Consider the following 25,520-nt stretch of genomic DNA (forward strand, 5'->3'; position numbering starts at 1 on the left):
ATTCACACACCCATTCAGCCAGACAGCCACTCAGTCCCATATACACAGTCACACAGCCACTCCTATAATATATGTTAGAAGTAGTATCACTCAGTAGTACACAAAGTATAGTAATTTAACTTTGTAGTAGCCTAGTATGTATCTTTAAGTCTCAGAAACTTATACAAAACACCAACACTCACTGAATGATGCCCTCAGTGATGTCACTGACCATGTCATGAGTGATGTAATATGTGGTAATAAGCCGGGCATTGCGGGGTGTAAGTTATAGTTAGCTCAGGTAACTATAACTGCTGAATTTCACTGGTTTTGTATGAGTGACATCTGACCCTAACTAGAACTATAACATCCCTAAAACCTTCATTTTTTCAGTGAATATCACTCCCCGTGAGTCTGGCAGGATTTGGACCGCCAGTCTCGTAATTAGGCCCCTAATCTCCTGTGCTCAACATAAAATACCATTGACCTAATGTGTTGTAATCTGGTGCTCATGGAAAATGCTCAAATGCCCTTGGGTAGTTTTCGTGCTCTATAAAACATATTTGTATGTATGTATATACATATATATCTATATCTATATCCTATTAGAGTCCTAGGCCCGTATGTACGAAATTACGATTTTGCGATTCCCAAATGGCAAATCCATAGAAATCACTAATTGGGAATTGCAAAACGGAATGTATGTAACCTGCGATTTCCTAATAGAGATTCCTAGATATTCGCACCCGCTATCAGGAAATCGCAAACGTGCTATTTCCTAATAGGAACTAGCAAAAGTTACACATGTGAGTCATAGAGTCATCTGGTAGTCTTAACTAAAGACCAAGACAATAATCAGCGAACATACTCATGGCTCATTTATTTTAGAGTTCATTTGTTTCCCAAAATGATCTTGAGCTTGTCACTCAATTATTTTCTGTTCCTCTTAACTGAAAAAAATATTATGTTCGAGGCATGTGCACTGTAGAGACACATGCTTTGCATACTCCAGCCATCAGGTGTTCGGTCCGGATGTTTGCAAGTTGTTTTTCTTCGAAAAAGTCTTTCCTAGTCACGAGGTAAGGTGACTCCTCCTTTCGGTGATAATGTGCATGGACATCAACGCCACTGTTAAGATTGTTTTCCCGCAAGAGGGTGAGAATGGAGTAAATAAGTGTAGAATAGAGATGGCCATGTGTATGAATGAATAATTAAGAACTGCAACAGCTATAGGTGCCCGGGGAGGCGGATGGGTGCATGTAAATCTACAGCTCAACACTGTTTTAAACAACTGCAACATCTACAGGTTAGCCACCGCTTTGGGAGTATACTGCTTTGTAATCTATGCAAAGCATGTGTACCTACAGCACACATGCTTTGAAAGGATTCTGCTACTTAACCAGTAAGCATCTGTTCTTGGCATGTAGAGCTGTAGATTTACATGTGCCCACCCGCCTCCTCGGGCACCTCTAGTTGTTGCAGTTCTTAATTATACACTCATACGCATGGACATCTCTATTCTACACTTATTTACTCCATTCTCACCCTCTTGCGGGAAAACAATCTGAACAGTGGAGTTGATGCCTATGCACATTATCACCGAAAGGAGGCGTCACCTTACCTTGTGACTAGGAAAGACTTCCTCGAAGAAAAACAACTTGCAAACATCCGGACCCAGCACTAGATGGCAGGTGTATGCAAAGAATGTGAATCTACAGCTCTACATGCCAAGACCAGATACTTACTGAGTTAGTAACATAATCCTTAAGCAAGGTAATGGAAATCTGTGACTTGTCCAGAAAATGACAGTTGTGAAAAAACATAAAGAAGGAAGAAACCATTGGTGGAAGACTCTTGTATACTTACATCAGCTTCACTTAGAACAACATCTACAATGCTGATAACAACGAGGGAGTCAAATGTATTCCCTGCATCGCTAAAATATCCCTGAACAGAGCAAGTAGGATGTAAAAATGTAAGGTTATAAAGGAATGCTCAAGTGGATTACACTTGGAAGCTCTTGCTGTACATGCTCTTGATTACTTTGGAGTCATTGTGACTGTTAAACTAACGTAAAAACATTCAAACACATTAACCAGTACTGAGTGATGGACACATAAAGGGATTTGAATTTGGAAGTAGGAAAATAACATATGCAAACAGTGAGTGGTGAAATTACAATAAGCAAATGCCTGCTTGGAAACAAAGCAATTCGGTCCACTATCACTGCTGACCAATGTGGAGCTCTGTGAGCCAACATTTAAATTAATGGGATAAGGTAGCAAGTACCTGGTGATTTTTTTGGGGTACAAAATCACACTAATTGGTGATTTTCCATGCATTTTTTCTAAATAAATGTGTCCATGCACCTATGATTGTTAAATATTATCAGTATTAGGATAATATTAATAAATGTTGTCAGTCAAACCCAATCCACACAAGAAAATATACCAAGACTTTCTGACAACATCAAGGTTTGTTCCAATTAAACTAATGCAGAAAAAAACCTTGAAGATTGCAAGCTACAAGAAGGCTATTGTTTTACTAGGAGGATGTGGTTGAGGGATAGTAGTGTTTTAATAAGCTAGATTTAATAGGATTTCAAAAGGGTCAAATAAACTGCAATTTTAATACAGAGCTTTGAAAAAACAGGTATGCAAAACCTGTAATTCCCTTGACGCGCACAGTTATAGCCAACTCTATGGACTTAATTCACTACACATGTACAGGGCCAAGTTTCTCATTTTTGGAAATGTATTCCATAGTTTGTCCATATGAAAAAGTCTTAACTATGGCATTGACACTTGTCAAAGTTTATAGGATTTTATAGGCACATCTACCAATCAAGAGGTCTGTGGCAGGTGGCTTCCTTGAGAAGCTGCTAGAACTTGAGGCCAACAAACTAAAGATTTTAGTTATCAAGCACTATCCTCGGCTAGTTAAGGGAGACACATTTTGGTATACAAGATACTGTTCTATCAGGATATGATGTGTTGGTATACAAGATACTGATCTATCAGGATATAATGTTTAAAACATAATATGCAAAAAAATTAAAACACAAAACGGAAATCTGAAAGGTGAGATAAAAACAAAATGGACAAGTCACTGCAAATCAACCATCTTATGCACAGGTTAGTGTAATGTAGGACCGCAAGTACCCTATATAAATTCACTTACTAGCCATCTTTCCTTTTTTCACGAACAGCTGATGCTATTGAATAGCACAGAAAATGGTTTGAAAATCGTAAGCATGCACTTATTTCATAAATAACAAACAGTGCCTAGAAAGAATATGAGACTTACCTGTAATTGCAGATCGCAAAGGTTTTCAATCTCTGCAAAAGTTCAAATTGAACCTTTTACTAGACATGATAAAATTATTTTACCATGAAATAATCATCACAAGTGTCTATATTGAGTGCCTTCAGCCATAATCAATTTGGCCCTTTGCAAATGTCACAAAAGACTAGAAAAATAAAATACCTACAACAGCCATTAGGCCATATCATGTATAAGTCATAATGAGTCAACTTGAACAACAAAGGTGTTACTCCAGATAAGATACTTGGTTTATGGATTTATAACTACAGGGCATATTTCACTCTTCCTTTTCTGCCATGATCAATAGGGAGGTCTCCCATACTTAAATAAACATTTCAAAGGCTAAGAAGAGAAACTGAGATAGATTAATAATATTCTACAAGACTGCAGTGATAAAAGTTGCATATGTCCAGGTGTCCGACTCCAAAAAGTGAGGACTAGTGAAGACATACCCCAATGTGCAGGTGTAACAGACATCCACTAACATACTTTTCTAAATGCGTTTAATTAGTCGTAGATTTAGTGTAGACACAAAAAGCCCTCCACATTTATAAACCTTATCCTCATAGAGCTCTTTGCAGAGTCAATTCACTGCATAAGTACATATTAGGGACCTTATTTGATGCATTTTGGTTGCCTTTTTAAAGTTTATACCTGGTTACCACCAAATGCTATTACCATCGAGTCCGATCTGGTTACCACCAGATCGGACTCGATGGTTATAGCATTTCCTAAATGCCCTTTTTGCGACTGGTCCCAATTAGGAAATGCTATATACACGCGGTTTCTGATTCGCAAATAGGAAATCCCTGTTTGTGATTTCCTATTTTGCGATGCCCCATATGCCTTTGTACATACCGAAAGGCAGTTTTGCATTTCTTAACAACCCGAAATATAGCTATTCGTACCTTTAAGAAATGCAAAAGTGGTTTGTACATATTGGCCCTAATCATTCACATTTTGTAAGATGATGGAGTAAATTCACAACACTAAAGGCTACTGCCCTGTTACTTAGGGGCGAACACCAACCCCCAGTAACAAAAACGTCCCCCCCCCTTTACCTCCGGCCCAACGGGGAAACACACGGTGCCTGCTACGGCCAGTCCGGCCCTGTCACCAGACTATGCCTAAAAAGGAGAGGGGGACTTGATTTTTCTAACTACTATTGAAATAAGACCTTGTTTCTGGTTCGTCAAGGCACCTTTTGATACTTTGAATCGAGTGCTGTTTCTCCCATAAAGCTAACTATCGTGAAAAAGATCAGTGTTCTTTCACTACTTACCTGCAATCTTAACTATTAAATGCATCAGAGTGAACACTTGCCAATTAGACTAGTCATTCAAAGTGCAGTGTCACAATAGAACAATACTGTTTCAAGGTATGTGTATTGATGCTTGCTTCAACCCTTCCTAGCTGCCTACCATGGGTTTCTTTTATCCCAGCTTTAAAAACAATGTATCTAGTAACATACTGAATTAGCTCCTAAGTCCCAGTATATACAGTCGCTGTGTGCCACTATTTTGGGTTGTTGTGTTCTTATCATATTACCCTTTAGTTGACCCATTCAAGGCAGTCTGCTATCTGGGTTATCTGATCTCTCCTTGTATCATTGCCGTTCTGTTAGATCTGAAATTCGTTTTTCATCCATTTTTGTCAGCTTCTTTTGTCCATCCTCATTTGTTACCTGTTCAGTCATACCCCTCACCCAGGCCTGCCGTCACGACCCCTGAGATCGTAGCCAATGTATTGCTATGCATTATGTAGAGAGGTCTGTACCTCGGACTGCTAGTTTCTCATTTCCCTTTTGGTTGATTTTGTGACCACCCAGTATACACTGATTGCTGGTGTTATAAGATGCAATCTGTCCATCATATCTACCCAGTATCTTTGGACTACATGACGTGCCCAAACCAAATGGAAGAAGTCTAGTTCAGCTGCCCTACATTTAGGACCTGAAAAGACTCACAGCGTATATCAAACATAGTTTTACTGCAGGCAAATAAGGCCTGTGCATGTAATTAAAATACATTATTTAAGGCTACATTTGTTCTAGACGTCGTTACTTTGGTAGCAGGCCAACTCCCACTGTTTTTCTGTGAGTGATTCTGGATAGTGTGCCTCCCATTGTGCTCACACTTTCAAAGATATCCCTCCCTTATCTGCCCTTAGGGCCTTTTACAGTTCAGATACCAGTCTTCCCTCCCTGCACAAAATTCAAAAGAATTGAAAATGTTTCTATGATGTTTTGGATATCGGGAATTTGGTTGTATCTCTCTTGCAATGTGTAGCAGCTTGGTATATTGTAAGACCTGTCCAGGTCTCACACCAAAGGTTTCTTGTACTTCCTGACACTGGGGCTTTCTTGTATATCTCATACCCTACCCTATTACTATGTCCCATGTTCTATCCACCTGTCTGATTAAATAGGTGTATAGGAAAACTGTGTGTGTGTTGTGAGTCATACAGTGATCCCCCACCTCTGCAATACCACCCCAGCCTGCTCGCCAGTAGCTTCACCTCCAACGCAAACAGAGGCACGCATGAATAGGCAACCTTTTATATATGCTCATCACCCAGCTCTCCCATACAACTTGTCCCGTCTTTACCCTTGCAGTTGACTGATTGTACAGTATTTGATTCTAGCCCAGGAAGCCAGAACCAAATCCCATTCTCCCCATGCCAGCAGCATATCGTTCCGCCTCTTTGTACTGAGTGCTTCATGGATACCTAATACTGCTAGTTTTCAGTGTGTTTCTGCTCATTCCATTGCAACCAGGAAATGGATTAATCATCTCAATTTATGCGTAGGATCTCCAATACCCTCATCATCCTGTTTCCAAATGCTCTACTTGATATTGTGATGTCAGTATTTTTGTAAAATATTGTCTATGGTGCAATTCACATTCTGTCAGGTTCTTGTCTGGTTTGGGGAGTAATACAATTATATCATCCCTCATAGTGTGTATCCTGAAGCAATATTGTAGTATTTTCTGTATCAATAAAGACCTTTAAGATACACACATTCAGGAATTTGTGTCCTAAGCCTGCAGGAAAATAGTTGATTCCTTGAGCAATGTCTCTATGTGTATCTTTTATTTCTGCTACTACTTCCTTTTAGTTTAGAGGGTCATATAGCATTTCTGTTTTTTCTACTGTTAGTCTGAGCAACCCCACTCCCCTTTGCTCTTGTTCTTTATTGTATGTATGTTGGAGGGGTGTCATTTATTGCCACCTGTGTGACTACTATGTCGCCATTGTCGTATCTAGTCCAAGTATCATAGTGTGTGGTCTTTTCCACTTAGGTAGCTAGGCAAAGAGCTTCCCAGTTTTGTCCCACTTCCCGTAGAGTTTTTGTCTTGAAATTGTAAGAATAAACCTATCCCGAGTATCTCGTGTTTCCTCTAGGTGTATCCTGGTCTCATTTAGCGTCTGTTTCATCTGTGGGTCAGTGATCACCAGCTTTTCTGGCTGTGAAAGAAGTACATCTTATTTAAGAAGTGCATTTTCTAGTTCAAGATTGATGCCATATATGTTAGCCATGCATTCCACTTTCACTGCCTCTCATTCTGCTGTATGGCTAGCCATTGTCTCCAGATGGTCTCATAATAATGCTTTATCCTACCCCTCAAACATCCCAAAAAGTGTTATCTTGTAGCGTCTCCACTTGGGGGTATCTTTGTGCAATAAAGACCCTCTGAATAAGATGCCTAAAGCAGGGAGTGATCCAACAAAAATCTCTCAAGCTACCTTTCATTTGCATAATGACATTGGTGATGTCAATCACATTACTGAATGTGTTGCCAGAATGCTGTCTAGTCTACTGGAAGAGTCATGTAAGGCTGAATGACAAAAAATCCCATGGCCTTGGCCTTATTCAAATCTATCCTGTCCATTACCTCCACAGCCTCTAGTTATCCTCAGCTTGATGTTAAGTCTCCCTAGACAGAAAATGTAAGTTGAAAACATCCAGATCCGAAAAAGCTTACTGTATACATGATGGTGTCGGTGTGAGTCCACGCAACTCAGCCGCTCACGACGTGCCGGAGATACATCGACAATCGGCTAGGCTGACTGACCCGTGATGCCGACAAAGAAACTGCGCAGAACGCAAGCGGCCCGTTTCTACTGTCAGACCGTCGTGGCTGACTCGGACGCTGGAAACGGCTGCGGGGTGCTAACCTTCGCAAGAGCGCCCCGGGAACTTTTTACTCGCTGGCTGGTCTCCTCCATTGCTGCCTCGGTTTTTTCCTCGGTCTCCATTGAGTTGGTATTCTGGCCGAAAGGGAGACGGAGGAGAAGCTGGATTATGTCGACACGGGGAGCAAAAATCAACAAAATGATAGCCGCCCAAGCCAGCGCCGCCCCGGGGGATGTCGTGGTGCCGGACAACCCACCCAAAGGTAAATAGTGAAAAGTGAATAATCTTCGCCCACTAGGTATTCCGGAAGGAGTAAAGGGGGACGACCCAAGGCGCTATATTGTGAAACTCCTGCGAGAGGCTTTTCCTGATCATTCGAACTGGAATTGAGACCATGAGGTTCAGCAGGTACATCGCTTCCTCTTCAATCTAAAGCAATGACGCGACGGCAGCAGTGTTCCTGGAGAAAAACCCAGGGCCTTCCTGGTATTCTTTGGGAACTTCCTCCTTAGACTGAACTCTCAGAAGGGGTCTAATGAGGTAATGTTCTTCGCTAAACCTGACTTATGTCATTCTACAGTAGAGCGGAGGTGGCGACTGCGCCAACTAATTGCCCCCTTTCAACACCTGGGTGCTCAGGTATTTTTAACGAACCCTGCCAGACTGAAAGTCATCCTAAATGGGTCCTCTCAGATCTTTCTGTCAGAGATTAAGGCTGGTGAATTTCTGGGGGAACTTAGGGCAAAAAAGGGCCTAGCTAAATGGTATATGAAACTTCTCTGTCTAAGAGAAATCTACTAAACCCAGTATTCTCCCACTCTATTACTTCTCTCTCGATCTTTCTGATCTTCCCCGCTACTGTCTGTCTCGTGAGGTGAACGAACAGTGGGCTTTGGCAGATCAGTTTTTAAATGGGGGAACCTTCTTCTCTTCCTCTTTTTTTTCTTCCTTTGGTTTCATTTATTTTTTCTCTTCAGGTATTTGCATACACCGAATCCTCTTGGCTGGTATATATGGCGTGGCTTGGCGGCGGGGATCCATATCTGATAACCATCACTCAGGGTTTCCCTGATTTGTTCTAATTTAGGGGGGGGGGCTCAGGAGGGGTGGGGGGTTAACTGTACTGTGGTGGAGGGATCAATGACACTTGTCCTCACTTTATTGGCCTTCGTTACTCTGAAGCTATATTGGAAGTTAGGGTATGAAATTATAAAAGTTATGGAAGGGTGGTTAAGAGAAACAAAAGGGCAAAAAAAAGAAAAAAAACTGAGCGAATTGAGTAAGCTTCTGGTGACAGAGGAGAAGGAACTTTTAAGGCTCTTCTGCATACAGGATAAAACTGATCGTATCTTCGATTATGTGGTGTATACAATCTGCATGTGGTTTAATCTTGGCCAGTTGATAAAAATGTTGTATGAATAAGTTAAGCAACCTTAGAATTATCTCAGTTAACATATGTGGCCTGAATGACGCCCTGAAAAGACAGAAGGTGGCACAGGATCTGCGCTCACTGGGGGCTGACATTGTTAGTCTCCAGGAAACACACATTGAGGGATCGCAGAAACATTTGCTGGATTCTCTGAGTTATAGGGGGACTTCACAGGTTGCGAAGGTAAGTGGGGTAGGGGTTATGGTACAAAGCAGGCATTCACTGAAGTCCGTGTGAAATCTGACCCTCTTGGAAGATGGGCCATAGCGGAATGTTGCTTACCTCCCAATTTTTCTTTCACTTTATGTTCCATCTATGGGAGTAACTCTGACGACCCTGGGGTAATTAACTGGATCACAGGAGAACTAGCCCATTGGCCTCTCCCAATCGTTATCTGTGGTGACCTTAACATCAATTTACCTAGCAACTGGAAAGCGAATGACCAATGGTTCTACGTTGGTAGAAAGCCCAAAGTATATCAAGCTGTATTAAACCTAATGCAAACTCATGGGCTCAGTGACGTGTAGGCCAGTTTAAAATCTAGTCAGCCGGGATTCACATATTTTTCAGCCCCGCATCTCTCCTTAGCAAGGCTGAACTATTTTCTGGATTCATCCTCCTTGGTTCGGGACTGTTCTATAGATACTGCTCCGTGATTTATATCAGACTACAACCCACTTATCTTAAACATCGGGGGTTGGGACCCAGCGGGAAGATCCCAAATTGGAGCTTTGAAACAGCTTTATACTATATGTGAATGCATATGCAGGGGTGGATCCAAGAGTTCCTTGAGCTACATATAGGGTCAGCCACAATTATGGTGGTATGGGATGCATTGAAGACGGGTATCCGCGGGGGGGGGGGGACTTTGGGGTGACCTTACGGTTCTCCATAAGGAAAAATAAGAAAGAACAGATGCAAGTATCGAAACTTCAAGACAAGATGAAAAAGGCAGAGGAGAAACTAACTTAGGCAGTTGAATTGGGGGCTGAAATTGAAGCTGCTCAGCTTGAAGTGATAGCCACTAAGGCTGAAATTAGGTCAATTTTTGCAGAGAGGGTGGCAGCTAAATGGTCTTCTACACGCGAGAAGATCTAGGAGTGTAGCGAGCTCATCAGCCATCAATTGGCTTTCAGAACTAGGCAGCAGGTTTCGGCTAGTGAAATACTCTCGATTCAACTCTCTACAGGAGAGATTACTAATGACCCGACTAAAATCCAAAGGGCATTTCGAGAGCTTTATCAGAATCTTTACTCTGAGGAGAACATTAGGTCATCGGACTTGGGAGAGGATGAGATCTCTAACTATTTTAATGAAATCACCCTGTCTCAACTCAGTTCAGAAGATCATGACCAACTAGAAGATCCTCCGACCTGGGAAGAAATTGCCATAGCCCTAGCAAGTCTGCCAGAAGGTAAAGCCGTTGATGCCGACTGTATCCCGGTTGAGTTTTATAACCTTATTGCTCCTCAAATAAGAGTTCTCTTTACTTCACTTGTAGTTTATATCTCTAACAGGGCATCTCCACCTGCTTCCTGGTCCAATGCTAAGATCGTAATTTTTCCGAAAAAGGATAAGTCACCACTGGAAATGGGCTCTTACAGGCCAATTACACTCATTAACTGCGATTCTTAAGATCTTTACATTTAAATTATCTTCCAGAATAGAGCCCCTGGTGTTGAAATGGCAACATGGGTTCATTCCCAAGAAAGGTACTACTGAACACATCCGACGGACCATCACCCTGCTTGACGCAGCTCAGAATTCAGTCGACCCGGTATCGCTAATTTTACTCGATGCTGAAAAAGCATTCGATCGGGTCTCCTGGCAATTTCTCTGGGGTGTCATGAGAAGGATGTGTTTTGGGCCCAAAGCGAATCAAGCCATTCAAGCTCTCTATCTTAATATCTTAATCCCACAGCCAGCATTTCAATAAACGGGAAATTGACGAAGCAGATTGAAATCTCACGGGGCACTCGCCAAGGCTGTCCTTGTTCTCCGCTGCTCTTCACTCTATATATAGACCCCTTTATTAAGAAAATAGAAAATAATCAACAAGTTCGGGCTGTGAGTAGATTCGGATGGGATACTAAAATCATGGCCTATGCCGACGACCTGGTCATGGTGACCCCTGATCCTGAGATTGCCATTTTAACATTGGAACAGGAGGTTCAAGAGTTTGGGAAAATCTTGGGATACGCACTCAATATTAAAGAAATTAATTAGGTGGACAGTCGGGTTGTCCAGAAAGCAAAATATTTGGGGGTCACCATTGTCGCAAATACCGACCTGATCATGGAAGAAAATGTTATCCCGTTGGCGCTAGAAACGAAAAGAGCGCTTAATCGGATAAATAACTTACACCGTACTATTGTGGGGCGGTGGAATGTTCTTAAGATGACCTACTTCCCCAGACTACTATTTTTTTTAGGGCTATCCCTCTAGAGATCAGTAAAACAATGTTTCAGAGGTTTGAAGAACTCGTTTCTCAATTTATCTGGGCATACTCTCAGCCTAGGCTGGCTTTTAAGCTGCTCTTCCTTCCCAGGGAGAGAGGGGGATGGGCGCTCCCTAATTGAAGATTTTGCAGTATAGCACGGATCTGATACATGAACATTCTTATATTGCAACCGCAGGACTCCCGTCTCCCTTTCAACTACTACTTGGGGAGGAGGCTCGGGGATGCCTGTGCCAGCAATTGACATTTGGATACTACAAACAGGTCAGACTTAAGACCCTGATGAGTGCATATAAAGTTTTTTCCAACAGAAGTAGACTTTATGGGCTGGGCAGACTGAATTTTTACTCTCCCATCAATAATAATACCAACTTGCCAGCTATCTTTGGGAGATGTTATCTCCAAGACTGGTATAAAGTGGGAATCTTAAAGCTGGGAGATTTGTTTTCCACCGAAGGAATCCAGCCGTTTATTGACCTTAAAACTCAATACAATCTAAGGGAACAGGAGGCCTTTAAGTATATTGCCATAAGGGATTTATTGGTCCGTAAGGCTGGTGGGACTGCTGGGTTCGCAAAGGTTGGTCTTATTGACAAACTAAAGGACCCCACTCTACCCCGTATTGGATATATATACACCACATTGAATAGCCAAATGCCCGATGACATGTCCAAGATAGCAAATAAATGGCAGCTAAAGCTGGATACTTCCTATAATACCTTTTATCGTGCCTTGCGATCTGCCCAGAGTGACTTGCTGTCGGCCAAATTGCATGCACAATTCTATAAGACCGCCTTTTTTCTGTATATTACACCTAGCACATTTTGCTAAATGGGGAACAGGTAAAGGGACGCTCTGTTCTAGGTGCTCAGAGTTCAACGCAGACTCTGTGCATATGTTTTCCACCTGTCTGAAACTAGAACCATTCCTTGGTAAAATACAAGATTTCTTAAGCAAAGTCCTCTCTCAGGACATCCAGTTAACCCCCACGATTATTCTGTTGGGGATACAAGACAAGTTTAACAGAAAGAATAGTGGAGCGCTTATTTTTGTAGCCATGACTATACTGAGGATCTGTATTGCTTCGCTTTGGATAGATCCAAACCCTCCACTGTTCTCCCAATGGCTGGCCCGATTGGTCACGACCTGTCACCTCGAGAAGGCTATCTTTGCTAAAAAAAAAAAAAGGCATCCGGGGAAAAAAGAAGGGCGTAGCTATCTGGGAACCCTTAACTGCGTGGCTCAGTCAGACACATTCTTAGGGTCCCTGAAAAGCAAATTTCCTTCCTTTTTCTTTTAGGTAACGACTGTCTATCAATTCTGCTTGGCCTGATTGCATGCGATGTTTGGTTATTTAAAGGCTTGACCTACCTGTTTTCTAATGATTCATGGCAGGGATATCATCATGTTTATGTTTTTCATATACCACATTGCTCACAGCTCACTATGGATGCCAAAATTAGCCACTCTTATGTGTTTATGCTTTATCTTATACATTTTGGGGACTGAGAAAAGCAACTAGAGTCTTTATGTACCTGGTTCTCTCTACCTCGAGTCAACCTTATTGTTTTTGTTTAAGGGCCAGGGTGGGGGGAAGGGCAGGGGTGGTTGTATGACTTTTTTTCACCTTGGTACTTGTTTTGGTATTCTATATTTATAAAAAGTTTATTAAAATAAAAAATGAAAACATCCACTTACTTGTCACTGCGGCACAATTGAAGACTCAACATGGATTGCAAAATTCTGTTTTGGGAGTACTGGGCAACTAAAGAGATTTTAATGTTCAACTTCAACTACTTAGAACTCACAAATTCTTCCCATTGCATTTGCTTAATTTCAACATAATTTCAGTCTCACAACATAGACTTTTTGCAGTTTCTCACACTAAAAGCCTGTATGTTGAATTTAGGTGAACTTGCCATATAAGGGGTACTTTTTCTTATTACTTAATTCTTAGCCTGGTCCATATAGCATACTGGGTATCTAAACTTCTATCCTCAATGACCTCAAAACTGAACGTTAAGATCCAGTAGAAATGGCATATGGTCTGTTTAGATTTAAATGTCACCCTACTATACCAAGAGACCTGGTAGGATATTTAGATCTCCTCCAAGTTTACCCCTGCTCTAGAACAATGCACACGCTGGTCAACTCCTAGCGTTTATTGAATCCCCGACAGATTTTCTGGATTAGTATTTATATAACCTAATCTATGTGGGAATTGCAAATTAGCTATAGCTAATCTAAATCATGTGCTTTAAAAGTGCATTTTTTTCTGTGCAAAGGTATTCAGTCATGCAGACCTTGTACTTCAGTCTGAACCATGACACCACAGAAGCTTTTATCAGGTGTATTTGCAGCAGACCCGCTACCTGCATTACAATTGCATTGAATAAACTTACACGTATTTTACCTACTATTGACAATGGAGATTAAGACCATTTTATCTGAATGGAAATCTGGAGAAGGTACCACCAGCCGCTCCTGAAGGACGTGACTCTGTTTTATAAGAAGTGAAGACAATACCATACTAAATGCTACGCACTTGCATGCATCGTGGCTTAACACTGCTATGGAACAAGATAGATCTCTTCTTACAATGGAACAAAACACCTGATTGTATCCCAAAATACCTATATTACTGAATCATACCTACATTTTCTGTGCCAGTGGTGGGTCCACCTTTAGGAATACTCGTGGTATACTTCATGTATATCCAAAGGTCTCTTGGTTACAATGCATCTTAGGTTAGCACTTGCGTTGAATTATCAGTTGCGCTAATGCTCATATCAAGACGTCATTTTCTTTTCCCTCACATCTTTGTTGTTCTGCTTTTTGCTTTATTTACAATCGTAATACTGATCATTCAACACCTATTTTACAAAGTGTTCTAGTGAAACGAGATGTGATTAACACTCTTTAATCAACTTTTATCTGGTAATTCCAAAGTGAAGGATCGATGGATTGTAATGAACAGATCATTAATATTTTGCTCTATGTTGCTGTAATGAAACAAAATAAATTTCAGTTAAAGTAAAAAAATAAATAAAACAAATGTATAGAAATATAATTTTAAGCAATAAGCACTGAATGCAAGTTACGTTTTATTTTAGTGCGACACCCATACTGGTAGAATTGGTGACCCTTCCCAACTCTTTCTCTTCTCTCTCCGTCCCACTGCCATTGACTCTGGTCAGCCTACTTCAGCTTAATTACCACCCAGTCATCGATATATCTTAAATTAACACTGCGAGTGTTTTTTCCAGTCGTTTACTCGAAATCTTTTTCTGCTTTCATTTTTTAAAGTTCAGCTCACACAGGCTGAGTAAAAATATTGGTGAAAAGAGGCTCTCGGTGCTCATTTCAAGATTAGGAGTAGGGAGTTCATTGTAAACTCCTGGTGGCCAATATGAGGTAGACTAAAGGGAAGCTTAAACATAAATACAAGAGAATTATTGAAGGGGGAGGGCATTGGATAAAAGCCTGGATAAGGGACCTGTATGGGTTCACAAAATGTTGAACAGAAAACCTCATAAGATCAGTGAGGGGACAGGACAGAAGAAATTAATGTACTGCTGGGGAAACATCAACCTTTGCACTTCAAGTCTGTAGGTTTTGAAATGTGTATTAGGTTCTTTAAAAAGCGTCGGCTAACCTTATGTAGCTCTTGGGAGACGTCTTAGTGCAGTCTGCAAATCTTATTGCCTTGGTAGCGGTGTTTTAGTAGTTTCTCTTCTCTGCCATACATAACAACTCTTTGGCCTTTACAATTTTTCAGACTTAAGACTGGTAAAGCACATCGTGAACCCTTACTGTTGCTTTCTTCCTGACTTTCTCCTTCCAACTCCCAAACTTTGTTCATCTGGAAGGTCTTTACTTCAGTGCCTCTTCTGCTGGGTTCTCTGGTGTAAAGGCAACAAGGTTGTGCCAGTGTACTACTGCTAGTCTTGCAAAATCCTCCACAACTACTTTCTTACCACTGCTTCCACAGGGCCCTTATGTCTGAAGCAACACGCGGCGGGATTGAAGGGGGCAAAGCAGTGTCAAGTTAGAGTGGATATAGGAGCACCTGACATTGCAGACAGTTGTTTGTGGTCGGGAATGGGGAGCAGTCCTCCTCTTCACCTATATCTGCAATGCCGAGGACGTCACCTTAGACATGCACCATCTTCAATGCCATTGTGCCCCTGTGCTCTCTGTTGCAACATTCTCAGCAGGCCAGACTCGGCAGGTTGAGTTTGGGGCACTTAGAGAGTAATGGGACCAGGACCATCAGACCACCATAACTAACTTCGCTACCTTGTTACTGTATGACTCTTCCACTTTACCATCTTACCAGACCGTTCTAGAGCCAGACACCGTCAGCTTCCTGGCTCCGTATTCTATGTCTTGGCTGTCAGCATGCAGCCAGCCAGAAGCCCGAGACCGGAGGTGCAGGAGGGAGAGAGGGAAGGTCAGCACACTCGAGCACGGCTCCATCAGTCACCTCCATAGCAGCCTTTCTTTGAAGCATGTCTCTACACACAACTGGAGTTTATTGTTTTGTGTCACACGTTTGTACTTGCGTCATTCCAATTTATAATTGATAGCTTTGGTTAAAATGAACTTTAGCTCTTTCCCAGACGTCCACATCAATCCACTCAAATCTGTACATTCATCAATATTCACAGGTATGCCCATTGTATATTTATCCATCCACCTTGCCATCCATCCATGAAAAATCCTAACCTTTAACCTGTGTCAGTCTCATATATTCATGAATGACACTCTGTGCGTGTGCGCGCTTGCCTATACCCGAATTTTCTGTTTGTCTGTATTGATCAATGTGTGCACAAACCAAACGCAAACGTATCATGAAACACAAACCCCAAGTACAATAAAAGCAGATACAGTTGTATGTTCGCAGAAGACGCCACGATCCGTTTGCCCACTCCTCCCAGACACGACAGCGCCTAAGCCCGAAACCAGTTTAAAGTGCAAGTTCAGGAACGGAGATGCCCCTGGTCATGTTCTGGAGGATTGCTCCATTCGTTTCATTTGCTTCATCTGCAATGTTTGTGCCCAAACTGAATACTGATAAAAACGGAGTGTGCTGAGGAAACCATTTGCCTGTGGAATTTTAGCCTGAGACAAAAAGACAGCATGCTTTAGGATGGATTATTTTTTTAATAAAATCGGGTTTATTTACCTGTTTTTACGATATGTGAACCTCTCTGACTATTTACAAAAATCTTAGCAGTGTCTGATTTTTATCTCCACCAAGGCCCAAGTGATTCTGGAATTATGAAAGATGGTAATGCAGTTTATTTGGTTTTGCTCGGCCAAGGGATAGATAGGTTGTGTTTGTTGAGTGAGATGAGCTGTGGGAGCTGCACAGTTTGTACATTTCATGTTTCACAGTCTGCCTGCCAATAAATGTTAATTGCTTGTTTTGAGAATTAGTTTTCTCACCCAAGCTTTTTTACTATGCCATACAAATATATCCTGTCTGTGTCTTCTTTTTCAGCGGTTCCAGTGATTACTGCTGTGTTTTCACTAAGTACAAAACTTGATGAGGAAATGTGTGTTCAGAAGATACAATCTGAGAAAAAAGCTTCAGGTGAGCATAAAAACTTGGAATTGTTTACGGAAGGTCAGCAGTGGGATAAGTTATCATCATAGGAGAAGGTAGCTTCATTTGACATGTCTGTATGAATCAAGGTCCATGTGCAGGATTAGTAGTGCTGTCCCTACCACTTGCAACGAGACAGATCGCCATTCACTGACTGTTAGATGTGAGCCCATCTTTTGAGTGGTGAATGTGTGACCTAAAGAACAGGCTGTTGGCGAAAGAGCTCTGTATGATCAGAATCAGAACGAACAATAGATTGACTGAAGACATGAGAGATTGGAGGTAGATGTATTGGACATCGTTAGGTGAAAAACTGATGAATCATTATCTTCTTGTGTGCTGCTGAGCACTCCAATGGTTATAATGTTGTAGTCCCAGAATGATTGGGGTTACACCCGATTTCCTAATCCCCCAAAGAAATGTGTTACCTTTTTGAAGGAAAGGAAAATTTGCTAGTCTCTCTCACCATCCCCACTGAGTTCCACTTTTGTGATTGTTTGCAAGGAAATAAGACAAACCTGTAGAGATCTCTCAGCTGCAGGTGATATTGTGGAGTTCTGCCTTGGACTCTGAAAATAAAATAGCTTCCAGAAGTATTATTACCTTAATTCATTCATTCATTCATTAAGACTTTATTCGGTTATAAAACAATGATAACCATAAAAGTACATAAAAAGACATATTATATCACATTTCATAATCCAAAATTCAAATTTCAAGTTTGAGCATTTCATACTTCAGATAATTTCAAGTCAATAGTGATAAAATAAAATGAGTGTTAAAAGGCACATGGGCTCTAAAATACATTTAAAACAGTATCGATTTTCTTAAATGGAAAACATTTCTTAGAAATACAGAAACCGAGGCGACCGTGAATATATCCTCAAGTTTTCGTATAATCAAAAAGGCAGGTCGGCATTGTCTAAGATTCATATATTTTATGATTGGCTTAATCCACCTTTCCCTAGGTATAACATAATATTTACAAAAGAATAAAATATGAATGTCCGATTGGGAGGAAATGTTATCACAGGGGCATTTAATAATTCCAGCTGACCAATCATTCTTTACAGGAAAACTCACAGACCTAAAAAGAAACCCAAGTCTAAAACGTATCAGCAGGAACTTTTCATGTTCCGTCAACCGCAGGGTTAAGTATGGTTGGATATCCTGCGATATTAAAATCAATTGATGGGACATCACAGTTTTCTTTGTCAGTTCCGTTCGTTCTCTTAACTTCTCTAGGTACATAATACATAACCTTTTCAGTTCCTTCCTAGAGATCGTTGCCATAGACTCAGGATCATCATAAAATTCCGGGTGGTTAATGTGGCCGCAGAAGCTTTTAATATACTTCAGCCATTTTATTCGGTGCACATTCTCCAGATTTAGGGTATCCCTCAATATGAGGCGATTCAGATGACACTCAATTGTAGTCCAAACCCTATACCACAGGAGGACAGGTTGAATTCTAATGAGGTCCTCAATATATAACATACCAAGCTCAGCATGGACGTTAAAAGTGGATGTGCCGTCTGGAGTAGCTAAAAGAAATTTCAAAAAACTATTCTCTGTTAGCTGAATACTAGCTACATTTGAGTAACCCCAAATTCCTGCACCATAAGTTGCCACGGCCACACAACTGGATTTGTAAATACACAATAACTCTTTCAATGGTTTCTTACCCATCTTTTTACTAAAAAGTTTAAGGGCCATTATGGACTTAGTGAATTGCATGTTTCTCCCCTTAACTGCAGCATTCCACTGACCTGAGCATTCAAACATAATTCCTAAATAGGGGAAAGTAGAAATATGTTCTAATGGCTTAGACTCTATGAACATAACTTTTTTCCTCTGTTTAGTTTTGGTGCCACAATTCATGGAATAAGTTTTTGTACAGTTCACCCTCAGGTCCAAACTAGTCATAAAAGTGGAAAAGGAAGTAATCATAGTTTGCATTGCAACAGGGGTCCTTGCCATCAGAACGGCATCATCGGCATAAATTAAGGCCGGGATATGGCCTTTTATTGCCGATGGCATATCTGTGCAGTCCCTCAGCAAGACATCCTCAAGCCCATTGATGTAGATTGTAAATAAGAACGGAGCAAGGACGCATCCTTGTCTTACTCCCCTCGCAATATTAAACATTCTGTTGCATTCTCCCTTTAGACCAAATCTAACTGTAGCCCTGGCCCCGTTGTACAACTCTCTTAGGAAATAAATAATATTATCCTCAACTCCCAATCGTGTTAAAATTAACCATAGTTTGCTGTGTGTAACACAGTCAAAGGCGGAAGTTAAATCTACGAAAGTTAAAAACATTTTCCCGCCCTTAGCCTTGGTATATTTTTCCAATAGGATGAATAAGTTGAGTCCTTGGTCAACAGTCCCGACCCCTTCCCTAAACCCATATTGCAAGTCGCTGATAATCTTGTGCTCGTCTGCCCACACCTGCAACCTTTCAAGAATAACCCTGCCCACAATTTTGATGGTAGAATCGAGTAGGGATATAGGGCGATAGCATTTACAGCTTTCCCTATCGCCCTTTTTAAAGATTGGTACTATTATTGATTCATACCAGGTGTTAGGGAGACCTAGCTTACAAGCAGCGTTCAAAAATCTAGTTAATAGGGGAGCCCATAGTGTGAGATTATCTTTAAAAACATCTACAGGTACCCCATCAGGGCCTGGTGCCTTGCCCCCCTGGCTCAAACTAATACCCTTCAACACCTCACTCAATGTAAATGTGAGGTTCAAGCTCTTAAATTTTGTGGATATGTTAGGTAAATCTTGTTTTAACGAATCACTCAAAGGGTCAACGAGGCTGTAAAGGGACTCGAAATAACTCACCCATTCATTCTCACCAATGGCTATCTCAATCCTCGCCTTGGTGTCATCCTTAAAATATGGTGCGTTTACTGCCCTCCAAAAGGCAGTCATATTTCTCCGTTCTGAAGCACTTAGTAGTTCCTCCCACGCTTCCTTCTTTAAGCTGGCCCTCCTATTCTTGATTGCCAGTTTGTAAGACTTACGGAGCTCTCTGATCTGAATTTTATCCCTTACTTGTCCATTTAATGCCAATTTAAGTTTAGAGTGTGCCTTCGTGCACTCTTGGTCAAACCATCCCTCCTTTTTCCTGTTTCTGTTATTATCTTTTTTCGAACTAACCCACAGACTTTCCTTAATGCATGTTACAATAGATTTAAAATCATTTACTACTTCTAGATCTTTGGAGGCAATATCCAGACAAGTGTTGAAACATGTGTTACATGTCTTAATTAGGTTGGAAAGAAAGTCAGCAGGGACAATTTTTGACCATTTTATGGCGTATCCGTTTTGTCTAGAGATAACAATATCTCTAGATTGTGGCCTGGGAGTGCTATCAAGGATAACGCGGGGGTTACTAAGTTCCACCTTAATGGGAAAATGATCACTGAGGGATAATTCTAAAACATCATAATTTCTAACACTACTCCTAAAGCGCGAAGAAATCAAAACAAAATCAATTACAGAGGAGAGTCCCCTACCACAAAAGGTGGGAGTAAACAGAACTTCTGGTTGACATAAAGTGTTTGCAAACTCTAAGTCATTCACAAAAAGAATCTCATTTAGGGCGTCGCCCTTACCATTGTGTTCAAAATGTGTTGGTGCGGACTCTTTATCCAAAGTTAGACCACAAATTCCGTTCCTGGCTCTATTACAAATAGTGCAGTTAAAATCCCCCCCCCCATATGGCGACACACTCCTTTCCTTTATTACAAAGTATGGAGTTGATTTCCGAGCTAAGTTTTTTAAAAATTAAAGCTGAGTCTGCCGGGGGAACATTATTGTAAAAATTAATAACCAGAATACAGAAATTTTTCTATGTTCCCAAACAAAATAGAGCAAGTAGACTTGTTTGCTTTGTCACTAATGCCTACCACTCCCTCCTTGTGATATACAGACACTGCATATGTAAATGTGTTGAGGGCAGATGACAGTCAAGTAGCACCAACACAGCTGGTCATCCTTTGTCTTTTGCCTGGATCAGCTTGTTCTTGATATTACCCCGAGCTGAATTGGTCCCAGGTCCTAACCTGAAACCAGACTTATAACTGTCCAGTATGTGATGGATCTCAAAATAATTCTGAAGCGCCTCACACACAACATCCTCCTTATTGTTTTATGAAGGCCAAATTTCAGATTTCCTGGTAGTTTACTGGAAACAGTCCTGCAAAGAACCACGCATCAGGCGTTAGACTAACGCATTTCAGTGTGGTGCTCCGCCTCACCTTACTGAAATGCATTAGCCACGCATTTATAGAACCCTGATCACACAGTGAGAGATGCATTTGAGGAGCTTAGAGCTGTATTTAAGCTGTGCGCGTGCTGACAGTAAGTGTGGTCTGTGCTGCCTAAGAACCAGGTCTGCTGTGTCAAATACATTTTTGGCCTGAACTGTATAGTAGAGGCTGCACAAGCTGGTCTTGGCTTCAGTCAACCACTAGCCAAGCTGCCTTCAGCATACCGCGAGTTCTGCCAGTGCCACCCGAGCTGATATAAATTCAGGAGGACCAAGCAGTGCCCTCAAGTGGATCCAGGAGCGGTGCCTTGTCTGTTACTTTCAAGAAAGCCGCAACCCCACCATGATCACGCAGTAGCTGATTGGTCCCAGAGATGTTAAGGAAGCGGCCAGCAGCTTTCGTTGTCCGTGCTGCGCTGCAGCCAATGCAGTTCAAAGGGAAGATCTGACAGGTAAGATTGTTAGCTAATCTTTTTGGGCTGTTTGAGGGTCTGTTGTTTCCCGTGGGCAGCGGCGGGTTTTATTGCTGATTTTCTTGACATTAACAAACCTTGACTGGACCTTAAATGCAAGGAGTCCCCTACCTTGCACAATACCTGGCAAACCATTATGTCTCAATAACACTAGGTTTGGAAATGTATTTAGAGTGGACTCCGGATACTCAATCCAGGTTTTATCCTCCTCGTCTTAAACTAAGCACTTTGCACTTTGTTTGCATTCCCCCATCCAAGGTCTAGTATGACAACCTCAATAAATTTCCCTGTGAAAACTCCGCTAGACAAAGCACTTTACATCTGATGCTGTTTTGCACATTGTATACACATATAGGAAACGTTTTTTAACCCCGATTTCAAAGGAAGCCAACGTTTTGTAATGTAAAGTGGGGTTTTACCAACAGTTGGGGTCAAAGCCAGTTGGTTATGCTCTAATTAGGAGCAATTTGACGCCAAAGAAAAAGTATGTTAAGTAATAATTTGTGAGGTAGTTGAGGAAAACGACACTGTATATGTGGACAAATTATTTAAGGATGCTGAGATGAAATCAATTGTATATGTATTTTTAAGAGCGTGTTATATTGTGTTTTCATTTTGTATTATGTAGTTTTATCAATACGATTAGCCAAATAAAGGATTGTTGACTGTCTGACTGGCCTTTAGTTGATTTTCTTGTTCCCTGGCAAGCGATATTACTGATTTCACTGGGAACTGATTCTTGCCCGTCACAGCATAGCTGTTACTAGACTATCTTCAGTTACATGCCTAAAGTAGAACCGCTGCCTTTGACATGTGGAAACATAGCTATATTTTGTATTTTAAGCAAATACAATTGTTCCTAATATTTCTGTTTTTCATTCTGTAGGAGAGCTATCGGACACTGGAAGGGTTTTCGAAAAAGTGTCCTCTGCATGCCGTGAGAGCAGAAAGAACTTTCCTCACGAGTCTACCAGTGTGAATTACCAACTAGTTCACACACATGAGGAGCGCACACCTTTCATGGATTGTAACAAGACAAAGAAACAAAGTGAAAATTGTACACAACAGAAACCATTTTCCTGCAGTGATTGTAGGAAGAGCTTTAGTCGTAAGTCAGTTCTTGAACTTCACCAGACTATTCACACTGGTGAGAAGCCCTTTCCGTGCAACGAGTGTGAGAAGAGCTTTACTCGAAAGATAAGCCTTAAACGTCACCAGCTAATCCACACAGGTGACAATCCCTTTCCCTGCACTGAATGTAAAAAGACATTTTTGTATAAGTCTGAGCTACTTCGCCACCAGGTCTATCACACGGGTGGAAAGCCCTACGTGTGCACTTTATGTGGGAAGGGATTTTTTCAAAAGAGATTGCTTGTACAGCACCAAATAATCCACATTCAAGTGCAACCCACAGTGCCTGAAGAGGCTTACTCAGATGACCCATCTTCGACTTCAACAGAAATGCCTCACAAGGATGGAGTGGAAACGCCTTCTCTTCACTATTTCTGAGAAGAGATTTGCTCAGAGTTGGTTTTCAGCACCACCAGAGACTCTCCCAGGGGTGCAGCTCTTTGCTTGGGGAAAAAGCTTTATAAAGCAATTGGTTATTTCCCTACATTGAGTGCAGAAAGAGCTTCACACATAGGACGTGTGCTATGGCATAGGAGCATTCGGGCATGAGCTTGACCTGTTAGTGAAGGAATCATCTGTGTACATAGCAACGCACGCCAAGATAGCTCACTCCCTGACTGATTGTCGGTACTTTTAAGTCTTAATGATATGTTGGCATCATAGTTGTTTGTTTCACAGACTGAGAAAATGCTTGCTTGTTTTCGAAGACAATCGGATGGCTCAGTGAGTTAAACATTACCAGCTGAGAAATGCAGAGTTTGAAAGGTATGGGTTTGAATCTCTTCCTTGTCATTTTATCCTTCAATCTCTCTTAGATAGATACATTGTATACTATGAAATTCGGCAATAGTAGCTCCAGTTCTGCACAGTGCTTAGAAATCAAAAGAAGTGTGGTATTAAGGAAGCACTATTTAAAACCAGTTAATATTACAATGGATCAATAAGCACAACATCCAGATTTGCTCTCTGTCCAATAGAAATCAGGGCTGTGTTCAAAACCATTAGAGTATGAAGGAACTGGTCCATTAATTACATTGTGTGTGTTGCATACAGTTTTGGCCAGAGAAGCACAGTGGGGTAAATTGTAGACATACTTTATTTATTTGTATGTTTAATATCATGTCAACATGCACCTTCTATTCACTTTGAAGCTGCATCAAGGGAATTGAAAAGAAGTGGTAGTCGATAACTTTGAGTGGATATGTTATATGCGAGTATGCAATGTTATGGTAAAGGTAGCTATTGGGTTATTATTCCTGCTCCACAGTAATTTAAAGGAAGTTGCTCTTGTGTTCCAGAAGATGTTTGTTGATATTGAGTTGGGAGAGTAGACCTGGGAGGTAAGTTTGAATGTGGCAGTAATTCAGATTGTGTTTGTGTGCTGCTTGATTCTCTATTACTTGTTGCTGTCTGTTGGGCTCTCAGTTCTTTCGAATAAGGCTGACAATTAGGAGGTTTAACTGTGTACTAAAGATTTTAGCATGACTACATTAATGTGTTTTTTTAAACACTTTTATAAAAATTGACCATCTGGACCCAAGCTTCAAAGTGGTTATTCACTTTAAAAACGGTCATTACTGATTAGCATAAGCATGGCAAAAGGCACAGGATACTGATTTTCCTATTGCTTGGGCTAGGAAGAGGAATCGTTTTGCTCTTATTTACAACCACTAGCTCAATTTTAGTTGTATTGCGATAGAAGCAGAGAGAGTGTTCTCAGATAAGTTGACAGGTGAATCAAGCATTCTGTCATTTAATTAATTTTATTATGATTTGAATACTTGCATTCAGAAAAAGCCTATAAAAAAAAAATATAAGTTACTTACCTTCAATAACGTTTTCTTCTGGATTTGATGACTACTCGCATAGACTCCTTCTTTAAACTCTACCCTAGTTTTCAGACTGGGGTCTGGGAATTCTTTGTCAGCAACTTCAGTTCAGCAGCAGCAGGTAGACGCTAATGATAACTCATTGGAAGTGATGCCGGAACCACATATAAAAAAAGTCACGATACCATGAAAGCAATTCCAATTAGTATTTCTCACACCCTCAAAACTAAGCAGGCGTTATGTGGAGAGAAGAAAAACAGTGACATTCACACTAAGAAATCTTTTCAATCCTGGTCTATTCTCAAGCGAGGACATGGCTGGGTTTAAGAAATCTGCGTAAGCATCATGATCCATCATGAAGAATGTTACAGAAGGTAAGTAACTTGTTCTACAAATGGATATTGGCTCCTACACTTTCCGTCTTTCAGCCAGTGGCACAGCTACTCTCATGAAGCATGAAGGAGGGTGAGGAAACTGATTGGAATCTATGACACAAAACTTTGCAAACATTTGGGACTTTGGGAACAGGATTTAGCTTGATTAGTAGGGTTTCACAAAAGAATGCAGCGTCTCACGTTGCTGCTTCACAGTTCAAACGTGTTGAAGCACCTCTTAGTAGGACTCACTGCAATAACCATCATCAAATGAGAACAAAGCCCTTCGGGAGAAAGAATACGCGCTAACTTTTAGCAGTGTTTCTTATATAAAGGCAACCTGTGGGATAAGGTTTATTTTTTAACTGTCTTAACCTTTTACAGTCCCCCAGATGCCACAAAAAGGTTATCTTCTAACCTAAATTCGGAAAATCGATCAATACAGTGTCGCTGGGCTCGTTTAGAATCTCATCTGTGCAACCAATTCTTACT

At 41.0% G+C, this 25,520-nt stretch overlaps 1 protein-coding gene across 3 annotated transcripts in view; it reads left to right on the forward strand.

Moving 5' to 3' along the window:
• Nucleotides 1-24,603, forward strand: part of LOC146861711 (uncharacterized) — a 539,257-nt gene extending 514,654 nt beyond the window's left edge. For all 3 annotated transcript variants that reach the window (XM_085646062.1, XM_085646065.1, XM_085646063.1), the window contains 2 exons: nucleotides 16,835-16,927; nucleotides 22,581-24,603. In XM_085646062.1, the coding sequence (XP_085502188.1) occupies nucleotides 16,835-16,927; nucleotides 22,581-23,203 (716 nt within the window). In that variant the 3' untranslated portion in view covers nucleotides 23,204-24,603. The remainder of the gene's footprint in view (nucleotides 1-16,834; nucleotides 16,928-22,580) is intronic.
• Nucleotides 24,604-25,520: the final 917 nt, after the last annotated feature.

Source organism: Triturus cristatus, chromosome 3_1 (assembly GCF_964204655.1).
Source record: "Triturus cristatus chromosome 3_1, aTriCri1.1, whole genome shotgun sequence".
Classification (NCBI taxonomy): Eukaryota; Metazoa; Chordata; class Amphibia; order Caudata; family Salamandridae; genus Triturus; species Triturus cristatus.